The sequence below is a fragment of the Fukomys damarensis genome, unplaced genomic scaffold, assembly GCF_012274545.1.
Source record: "Fukomys damarensis isolate Sample0158 unplaced genomic scaffold, DMR_v1.0_HiC HiC_scaffold_32, whole genome shotgun sequence".
Classification (NCBI taxonomy): domain Eukaryota; kingdom Metazoa; phylum Chordata; class Mammalia; order Rodentia; family Bathyergidae; genus Fukomys; species Fukomys damarensis.
This window is the reverse complement of record NW_022900944.1, coordinates 660,102-671,299: the sequence shown is the minus strand read 5'-3', so window position 1 is coordinate 671,299 and position 11,198 is coordinate 660,102. Positions and strand designations below refer to the sequence as shown.

General features: G+C 38.2%; 1 protein-coding gene across 1 annotated transcript in view; it reads left to right on the top strand.

The window, feature by feature from the left end:
- The first annotated feature begins 8,551 nt into the window (after window positions 1-8,551).
- LOC104874067 (cyclic AMP-dependent transcription factor ATF-1-like) overlaps window positions 8,552-11,198 on the top strand; it is an 18,030-nt gene continuing 15,383 nt past the window's right edge. Inside the window, 1 exon segment of the mRNA XM_033757756.1 lies at window positions 8,552-8,667. Within this exon segment, the coding sequence (XP_033613647.1) occupies window positions 8,552-8,667 (116 nt within the window).

Below are 11,198 nucleotides of genomic sequence, written 5' to 3'. Positions count from 1 at the left end.
TACACAAGACAGTAAAGCAGAGAAGCACACTGGGAGTAGGACTTTATGAATCTGGGTGTTAAACTGCATGTATTGGTGTATATCTGAGGGCAGAATCAATAGGCCCATGGGATGTGACATGGGTCAGCATAAATGTCTGTTCACAATGTCTATTTAGGAAATAGAAGATACCACTCCATAAGAAAAAAAATCCTCAAAAGACTGAGCTGAAATCCTTAAGACCATGTTCATATGGTACCCATAACTATGATGTGTTGATTACTCATATTTCTTTTACGTTGTCTTTAGGTCTTTTGTGATTTGGGAATATCTTGTCCCTGCTTGCCTTGTCTATCAGCATTAACTCCTGCAACAACGATCTTCCCCAACTCTCAGGATTCTGTTATGACAAATTCACATCTTCTCGTTTCTTTTTTTCTTCTGCTGTTTTCTATCCTGAAGCTTTTCAAGTTCAGTCTTCAGCTTATTTAAAATTACAGATAATTTTAAAAATGCAAAAACCTTCAGTTTCTTTTATGTAAAGTGAAAAGTACTCATAACAAGTTAAAGGCATAATAAAAATCACTTATGCTTTACCATGCATCAGGCAGTACTGTAAGAAATTTACATGTCAAATTCCATCTAAATTTCCCACAACCCTATGAGCTAGATATTGTTATTATCTCCACTTTCAGATGAGGAAATTGCAGCACAGAGACAGTAAATGCATTTCACTGGTTCACACAGCTGAGGTATGCAGGTTGAGGGTGGTAATGCACATGCTGTTCTCATATTTATTCCCAATAACTTTGCCATGGTGCCTCAAGAACATTAGCCAAAATAGGTAAAAGACACATTCTATCTTTTACCCGTGCCAATCATTTGTTTGCTTATATTTTTATCATACTCTTTGGAATAAATGCTATCAAAAACTGCTGTTCTGGGAATGCTAAAAACACTTAAACACACTATGACATGTATGCATACACATATATGTGTATCTACTCCCTGGCCCAGATAAAATCTCCATTTCAGAAGAGGCCCAGCCTCAACCACACAAAAGAAGAATGCTGGAGAATCTACAGAGTCTGCTGAGTTTCCCTACTCAGTTTACTAGCACTAGATTATATCCTTGTATCCAATTATATTTTTATATAGACACCCCTTCAATTTTAGCTATGCAATGAAATCTGCATAAAAATCCCAAAGAACAGGGTTCTGAGAGTTTTCAGAGGACTGCACACATAAAGGTTCCCAGGGTGGTGTGGCCCAAGAGGAAGATCTTGGCAGGTCATGTTCCTTCTGCCATACCTTCTTTGCCCTATGCAACTCTTCATTTGCATCCTTTGTAATGTTCCGTACAATAAATTGGTATATGTTGTTTCCTGAATTCTATGAAATTCTTGAGCAATTTAATTGGATCATGGTGGGTGTTGTGGGAACCACCGTCTATAGTCCATTCTCAGAAGTACAGGTACAATAACCTGGAATTTGTTATCTGAGGTGTGTGTTTTGCGGGAGGGTTGTCTTAGGTACTGAGCCTATATGCGGTGAGGTCTGATGCTTTCTCAAAATAGTGCCAAATTAAATTGAATTAGAGGGCATCCAGTGGGTGTTGTTTCTTTTTGTTTGTTTGTTTTATTTTGCTTTTGTACTAGGAGTCAAACTCGGGACCTTGAGCTTGCAAAGCAGGGGCGGCACCACTGAGCTAAATCCCCAGCCCTCAGTGGGTGCTAAATGGTGCAAATTGATTTCTTTCCTGGTATGTGAAGAAACCTACAGCTGGTGTCAGAAGTTATTTGTGTTGTGATAATATAGTAGCAGAAACTAAGTTTGAACCTGAATTTGTTTTTTCTACACACAAATAACAAGCCAGCATTTCAGAAACTGAAGGAATATTTAAATTCAGTACAAGGTAAGAGTTTAATCAATTCTATTAGTGATTTATTAAAATCACAAAAATTAACTTTGTGGATTTCATGGTAAACTGTTCTTTAATCCAGAGTATGTATTTTTGATATTTTTTCAGCAAAATTAATTCAAAATTTTGTTCTCATTTAATTCTGTTTAACTTAGATAGTTTGCTCTAAAATTATCAAATTTAGTCACTTTCCATGGATCGTCAAGATTGGTTCAGTGTTTATTTTCTTTGATTTTTCAGTCCCATGAACTACTCATAGCTTTCCAAATTATTTTAAGAGTCTGGATTTCAATGAAATTTCAATGAGAAATAATTTCTTCAAAGTTGCTGAAAAAGGAAAATTTAGAATTATACATATTAGACTACACAGTTGGATCTGACACATTTGCAGTATTTTTTGGTGTTATATAATAATTTGCTAACATCTATCGGGATGCCTGGGTTCTGTTTTAGTGGGGAAAAGAACACATATATTTATATAGCATTTCTTTTTAATTTTGCTCTTATTTGTTTATCTGGTAAAACATTTCTTAAAAATCTTTCAATTCAGCCAGACAGAACCAAGAATGAACAACACATCAGATGGTATCTTATAAGGCTAATAGGGAGTCCCAATTTGAAGTTAGTTGAATTTCAGAATACACAAAATATTTGTCAAACCTGCCAGGTGGACTTCAGAAACTTTTGTTGCCTCTTGAGAGAAATTACCTTGACAAGAACTCAAGTCAGAAGCAATGAATTTGAACTCATAAAGGAACTTTCATGGAATAGGCTCTATGGGCAGCTTAGTGGCTCTCATTCAGCTCACTTCCATTTCTCAGCCCCCCTGAGTGCATGTCTGGGACCCAGGAATGAGTGCACTATGAGTAGAACTTGAAAGTGGTTTGTTTCTTTGAACTACTTGTATTCCTCCTATCAGAACTGAATCTATGTGGGCCGGACTTTAGCTCAGTGGTTCTGCTGCCTGCCTTGCAAGTTCAAGGACCCAAGTTCAATTCCAGGTACCAGTAGTAGTAGTAATAATAATAATAATAATGATAATAGTAATAATAATTGAATCTATGAAGGAGAGAAAAATCCTTCAGTACCTTTGCTGTGGTGCTTAGACAGAGATGGTGGTGAAGGCACTATTGAAAGAAAGACAAAAAAAAAAAAAAAATGGAAAGGAAAGAAAGACAGACACTGGCAGCCAGAGTTGCAGCCAAGACCAGTCATGCCTGGTGCAACAGAGACAAAAGGTAATGCTTAGTTCCTCCAACATCTGTAGGGACTTAGTGCCTGTGGTGCCCATACAGTGATCCAGAGGCTTCCTGAACATCAATAAAAATCCAACAGAAATTGCCATGCCGACAGAGCAGGACTAGATCCTGTAGGGAAACAGTGCTGGTAGGAAAGCTACAGATATAGGGAGAGAAACTGGTGCCTGGTGGGTGGTTGCTAAATCAGAGTGTTTGTTAGCATGTGCGAAATACCCACTGAAGATGCCTAAAACACTCAAAAACTGATATTGTAAAAAAGAACTGAAGTCTTGCATTATGCAGGTGATGCCATGAGGTGTTAACTATTATATTATTCTACTTCATGTGATCCATGAGCTAGAGGAAACTTGGCAAATGGATCTGTAAGATAATCTAGAGAGTAAAAGTAATTATTAGAACAGTTGGGAAGATATAGGGGGCCACCTGGAAATGCATTCATAATAATTTATCTTTATTACTATTACTTTCAAATTGACATTTTATTTTTTAAACAAAATGATTATTGGTACATTTTAGATATACATAATAAAACAGTCATGATAGGAAATTTGTACCAATACGACATATCTTGTTTCTTTTTTTACCCCATTTCCCCCTTCCTTTGACCCTTCTTTCCCTCATATACCAAGGCTTTGTATCCATTTTTTCTTTGATTTTCTGTTTTTCTTGCCCTTTCTTTCCTTTCCCCCTCCCCTCTCCCTTGTTCCCCTTCTCATTTAATAATTTAGATATAAATAGAAAATGTAGTCTTATTTTGTAGTCACAGCTCACAATGTTGTGTAAGACTAACTGAGACTTGAGGAAATGTACCGATTTTAATTTTGCTCCATGGTTTATAGAGGTTGTTATGTATTGTGTCTAAACAGCCCTCCAAAGCCTCATGCAGTCATAGGTGGGTATAGGGAAAGGGTAACAGGAGTTGCCAGAAACCCCTGACATGGTCCTGGTCTCCTGCAAGCCACTCCAATGTCTGTGAGATAGGAAAGTGGGAATTAAAGAAACACAGAGACAGAGACTTGAGAGAAACTGAGTCTTGGGCTGATCTAAGCTGCCTCATGCAGCACAGACCCCAGGACATCCAGGGTTTATTAATTAAAGTGTGGGAAGGTTGGAAGCTGGGCAGGCATTGGGACACCTGCTGATAACAAGTATCAAGCAGGACTGGGAATTTAGCTCAGTAGCACTGTGCCTGCTTCGCAAGTACAAGGTCCTCAGTTTAATCCCCAGTCTAAAAACAACAACAACAACAACAAAAACACTGAGTACAAGCAGGCAGGACTGTAGAATGAGGGCACAAGCATATCTTTGCTGAAGAGAGCAAAGGGTTAATTCAGAGGGTAGGAATTTAGCTGGAGCTGAGTTGACCTTGGCTGTAAGTGAACTTAGCTGACTGGACTAAGTGTAACACAGCCGAATTATGGAAGGGCAAGAAACTTGTGCCACTATAGCCTGATAATACTGGGAATAAGTATTGGCTACATCTCCTTTCTGTTTTGGAAACAGCAGCAGCTGCAGCAGGGTAAGTCAAGGTAGCATGGCATAGAGACATCGGTTGGTTGTAATTTTTGTGTGGCATGCTATGTCTGTTTGTTTCTGGGTCTCAGAGGCAAGTGATGTATTGGGTCTGGTGATCTCCACAGGTCTGAGTTTGTTTTCTGTTGGAACACAAACATACTCTGGCCCTATATTATTTTGTTGTTGTTGTTTTTGAGACAGGTTCTCACTATGTAGTTGAGACTGACCTGGAACTCACTATGTAGCTCAGGCTGGTTTAGAACTCACAGCGACTCTCCTGCCTCAGCCTCCTGAGTGCTGGGATTACAGGCCTGCACCACCATGCCTGGCTCTGGCCCCTATATTATTAATTGTATTGAGCCATTTTACCTTTTAGTGAGAACGTCTTTTGACATGTGTCTAGGACATATCTGTAGATTTATCATATATCAATGGAGTGTTGAAATATATTTACTTTTCACAAATGGATTTTAAATTTTTTAAATGAGGGAATGAGAGAAGGTAACAAAATCTAATTGAGCTTGTGGAGGCTGTTGTACTCTCCCTTTTTAGATTATATATTTGTTTTTAGGGAAAAGCTTTTTTTTTTTTTTTTTTGGTACTGGGGATTGAACTTGGGTCCTTGCACTTGCAAGGCAGGCCAGCAAACTGCTGAGCTAAATCCCTGGCCCCGGCAAAAGCTTTTAAAGATGTGGCTGGATTTAGATGTGTGATGCTGGGATTAAAGGTGTGTGATTACTAAATTAATCCACTGACTGGTTTGGCATATTTCTGGGTATGAGTATTAAGGGCAGATAATCTAGACTATCAAGGGACAGCCGGGCATGGCCATGCCTGTAATCCCAGCACTCGGGAGGCTGAGGTAGGAGGATCGCTGTGAGTTTGAGACCAGTCTGGGCTACATAGTGAGTTCCAGGTCAGTCTCAACTACATAGTGAGACCCTGTCTCAAAAAAACACACAAAAAAGAATATCAAGGGACAGAAATAATCTGCTATTGTCACTTGTAGCTTATCTTCTTGCTGACTTGTGCCTTCTATGAACTGTGTCTCCTCTGCAATGCCCCTCTGCCATGCCACCCTGCCTTGGAGTCAACCAACTATGAACTGAAACCTCTACAAACTGTGAGCTAGCTTTCTTCCCTTAAACTTGTGGGTGTTGGGTATTTTGTCTCAGCAATGAGACAAAGTAAATTACAAAGTAACTAAGACAAGTCACATGGCCAATAATGTCTGTATGAGTTGGGATGGAATTTTATTACTAAAGAGAAAGGATATATTTATATACTAAGAAATATTTTCCCTATTCACCTTACTGCTAATAGAAATACTGTAAAAGGTAAGCTCTATGTTGACTGCCTACAGACTACAGATTTGATTGGCTTGGGAGCTTCCTAGGGGATTAGAAAAGCACAGTTCTGTGTATATCTGTGTAGGTCATGCAGATGTGACCTATAGGTCTGTATCTGGTTCCTCACCCCTTCCTCTCTGGTGCTGTTCCCTGTGTTCTTTCTTTGCTGCACTATGCCTATCCACTATGATGTTCCTGCCTTAGAGAAAACCAGTCATGGGACAAATGCCCTGAAACGATGAGCCAAATTAAACCTCCTCCTTTAAGTTATGGGTGTTGCTGTTGTTATCCAGAGAAGCAAAAGCTCATGAATACAGTGACCCAATCAGCTTAGCTAAAATTGCTATCAGTAAATTCATTATGAAAACTCTTTTCTTAAAATTAATTTTATTGATACATTTTAGATAGACATGATGATCATATTTGCCATAGGGAATTTATACCTGTACATAATAGGGGCCAGGGATTTAGCTCAGGTGGTTCTGCTGCCGGCCTTGCAAGCACAAAGTCCTGAGTTTGATCCCCAGTACCAGACAGAATGTACCTGTACATGATCTATCTTGATTCTTTTTCCCCATTCTCCTCCCTTCTTTCATCCCCTCTTCCTCTCCTTATTTATAAAAGTTTTGCTTCCATTTTTCCTTTTCTTCTTTTCCCCTTTCCCTCCCTAGTTCCTCTTTCTACTTGAATATTTTGCTTCTATTTTACAATATCTATTATACATTTTGGTCTTTATTTACACTTTTGGTTTCTCAGAGCAGAGAATCCATGCGATATTTGAACATGTGTGTTTGATTTAGAGTGTTTGTTCCCCAGTACAAAAAAAAAAGTATACGGTATCAAGGTGCTTTCATTTACCTAGAAATGTCTCAAGTTTACCCTTCTTTATGGTAGGATAGTACTCCATTGTACATAAAAATCACGTCTTCTTTATTGATTCATAGGGCATTTGGTCCCTGTTTCCAAGGGCTGTTTAGCTACTACAAATTGTACTGCTATAAACTTGGGTGCAAATATATCACTGTAGTGTGATGCTTTTAATTCTTTTGGGAAGATATCAAGAAGGAGAGTAGCTGGGTCAAATGCAACCTCTAGTTTTAACTTTTTGAGGAATCTCCACACTGATTTCCACAGTGGTTGCACCAGTTTGCTCTCACACCAACAGTGGAAAAGGACTCACCTTTAGCATTTGCTATTGGGTAATTTCTTGATAATAGCCATTCTTTCTAGGTTAAGATGGAATCTCAATGCTGCTTTTTGCTTTTGGTATCGGGTATCAAACTCATGACCTTGCACTTGCAAGGCAGGTGCGGTGCCACTGAGCTAAATTCCCAGCCCTCAGTGCTGGGTTTGGTTTTTTTGTTTTTGTTTTTGTTTGTTTGTCTGTTTTGTACCAGGGATAGAACTTGGGACCTTGCACTTGTGAGGCAGGTGGCAGGCAACACCAGTGAGCTAAATCCCCACATCCCCACTGGGATGTTTTAATTTGCATCTCTCAAGTGACCACTGATGTTGAACTTATTTTTATATATTTATTTGATGTTTGTACTTCTTCTTCTGATAAATGACTATTTCAGATGCAAATTTTTGGATTGAGTGTTTAAATTTGGGGATATGACTTGAGTTTTTTATGTATTGAAGACATTAATCTTTTTTCTGAGGCACAGCTGGCAAATTTATTTTCCCACTATGTTGGTGGCTTATTTTGCTGTGCAAATGCTTTACAATAAGATGAGATTTCAGTTATTGATTCTTTATATTTCCTGTGTGATCTGGGTTTTGTTCATAAAACCTTTGCCTGCACTTAAATGTTTAAGAATTCTACATATTCTATCTTCTAGCAGATTTAGTGTTTCTGTTTTAATATTTAGGTCTTTGATCCATTTCAATTTTAGTTTAGTGCATGGTGAGAGATACGGTTCTAGTTTTAATCCTTGGCATGTGGAAAACCCAGTTTTTCCAGTACCGTCTGATGCTATCTTTCTTCCACTGCAGCTGTTTGGCCCTTTTGTCAAAGACAAACTAGATGAGTGTGCTTGGAGTTGTTTCTGAATCTTCTAATCTGTTCCATTGATCCTCAGGTTTGTTTTTCCCCCATTATAATGCTGTTTTTAATCACAGTAGCTTTGTAGTATAATGTTAAGTCAGATGTTGTGATGCCCCCTACTTTGCCTTTGTCACCCAGAATGGTTCTTGCTCTTCTAGGTCTCTTCTGGATCTGAATGAATTTTAGGATTGTTTTCAGAATTTTGTGAGATATGCTGTTAGAATTTTCATCAGGACTGCATTAAATCTGAAAACAAAGTTCCATTCCCCATAACCCCCTTAAAATGTGTAAACAATTTTCACTACATTGATTCTTCCTACCCAAAAGCAAGGGATATCTTTCCATTTTCTGATATCCCTTCAATCTCCTTTTTTGGAGTACTATAGTTTTCAGTGTAAAAGGCTTTTACTTCCTTCATTAGATTGATTTCTAAGTATATGAAAACTTTATCAAATGAGGAAAATTACAGCTGATTAAATTGATGAATATTGGCATGCTCCTGACCCAGCCACCAATGCTCAAACGCCAGGAAGATTTATACTTAGGCAGAGCCACGCCTGCTCCCCACCCAGCCACCATCGCTCAAGCGCTGGAAAGGTAGCCGCATAAGCCCCCCCATCCCGCACTCTCAGACCTCCTGACTGTGCCAGTCATTGGATTCACTCTGCAAAGACAGAGGTGGTCATCAAGGGTATTTTTCTGAATTCCCAACTTTGAACATCTTTAAAGAAAGGGCGTGGAAAACCTGTAATAGAACGTTGCAGAGTTCAAACATTCAGAAGGATGGGGAACTCAATCTGGGCCTTGCAGCCCAAGGTCAGTCAGCGTCAGGGGGTTCAGCTATCAGCTAACTGAGATCAGGGGTCTTGCTTGCATCCTCGCTCTGTCTGAGCCATTAAATGGTAAATACACTATATTGAAATTTTGTTCACTGCAGACATGTTCTGGACTGCTTCTTGATTTCAATTTAATTCAAATGATTTAAGAGTGATAGACTAGTGACTACCACAGGTGGTCAGTGTCCAAGTTGTGCTTGATCTTAATGTGTTGCTGATTGTATCAGTTGGGATAAAGCATTGCTGTTGATTTGATGAGCTGTTTTCTCTGATGTTAGAAAGATGAGAATGTCTGTGGGTCGTTAGAGACACAGAAGCTAGGGTGCAACTATATCAGGAAGATTTGGGTGATAATCCAGAGATTAAACCAAGGACAGTCAACAACAAAAATTAAAATAAGAAAACACTTAAGCAAGACACAAGGACTGACTTCTAGTTCACCAATGGCAAACAGTAGGGCAAATGAGGATGAAAAGGCCAATAGTGAACCACCAGGACACTCTGAACTCAAAGCACAGGAAGTAACAAAACAGGTCAATCAGGCTCTAGAAAAATTCTAAACAGAAATAATTTCCCAGATAACCATAGAGATAGTGAGCAAAATGGAAGTCATGATTCGAGACTCTAGAGCAGAAACTGACAAAAAAATAGATGAGCTCAGGACCATGATAGAAGCCATGAAGGCCCAACATAAGAAAGAAATGGAAAAAATAAATGCCCAACATAGGAAAGAAATGGAATCCATAAAACAGATTCAAACAGATAGCCAGGAGATTAAACACTCTATTGAAAATGTATGCAACAGAATAAAAGATAGGCTCTCAGATATAGAAGATAAGATTGCAGTCAGTGACCATGAAAAGAGAGGTCTCTTAAAAACAGTAAGATATCATGAGAAATTGATCCAACAACTCCTAGATGATGCAAAGAATAACATAAGACTGATAGGAATACATGAAGCAGCAGGAGAAAATACAAATGACTTAAAAAAGCTGTTCACAGAATTAATGACAGAAAACTTCCCAAACAGAGGGGAAGAATTTGACATTCAGATAATAACTGAGGCATATAGGACCCCAACTATCTACAATCAAAAAAATCTACACCTAGACATATCAAGATCCCAGAAACCCAACAGAAGAACAAAATACTACAAGCAGTAAGAGAAAAGAAACAAATCACATACAAAGGAAAGCCCATCAGAATCAATGCAGACTTTTCAACACAAACCCTTGGGGCAAGGAGAGCCTGGAATGATATATTTCAAGTACTAAAAGAGAACAACCTCCAACCTAGACTGATGTATCCAGCAAAACTCTCTTTCAAAATGGATGGGGAAATAAGACACTTCCATGACAAAGAAAACCTGAGAAACTACATGAATACCAAACCAGCACTACAAGCAATTCTAAAAAATATCCTAGAAAAAGACAATGAAGGCAACAACACCATGAGGCCCAACAGAGCAAATCAAATAGGCAAGGCAAGAAATTAAAAGGAGAAGGTGAAAAAGTAAAAAGAGTCAACAAAAGGCCAATAACATGTCAATAATAAGTCAGTACATATCAGTCATAACCATCAATGTCAATGGCCTCAACTCACCAATCAAGAGAAATAGACTGGCAAAATGGAATAAGAAGCAAAATCCAACAGTATGTTGTATACAAGAAACACACCTAATGTAAAAAGAAGCCCATAGACTGATAGTGAAAGGATGGAAAACAATTCTCCATGTGACAGGAGCCCAGAAAATAGCAGGTGTAGCAATCTTATTTGCAGACAAAGCAAATTTCACACCAAAACTGCTTCTAGTATATTGATATAGGACATTACTGTATCATAACTCTGTGAATGTAAAATATGTAACACATAGTACTAAATATTTAAGGTTATATCTACGTGGGTTTGATTACACAAACTAATAAAGTATTCTCTAAATAATGAAAAGAAGGAATAAGATAAGACTATAAGAGCGAGAAGCAATTTAAATATGTTCAATACTGTATTATACCTCTGTTAATGTAAAATATCTAGTACCTGCTTTATGATACATAGTAGGGACCATGCTTTATCAGAGCTACATTTAATAACTCTAGAATGTTCTCTTTCCAGATAATGATTAAGAGGCTAATAGAAAAAATTGTGCCAGGTAGCACAACAGCAACAGAACTTTGCTGTTGTCTGGATATTATTCTTTTCTTTGTTGTTTTTTTTTTTAATGGAATGTGCTGAATGTCTGTAATTTTGTTCCGATGACTGCAGAACCTGGAAAAGCTGTTGCTGCTATCGATG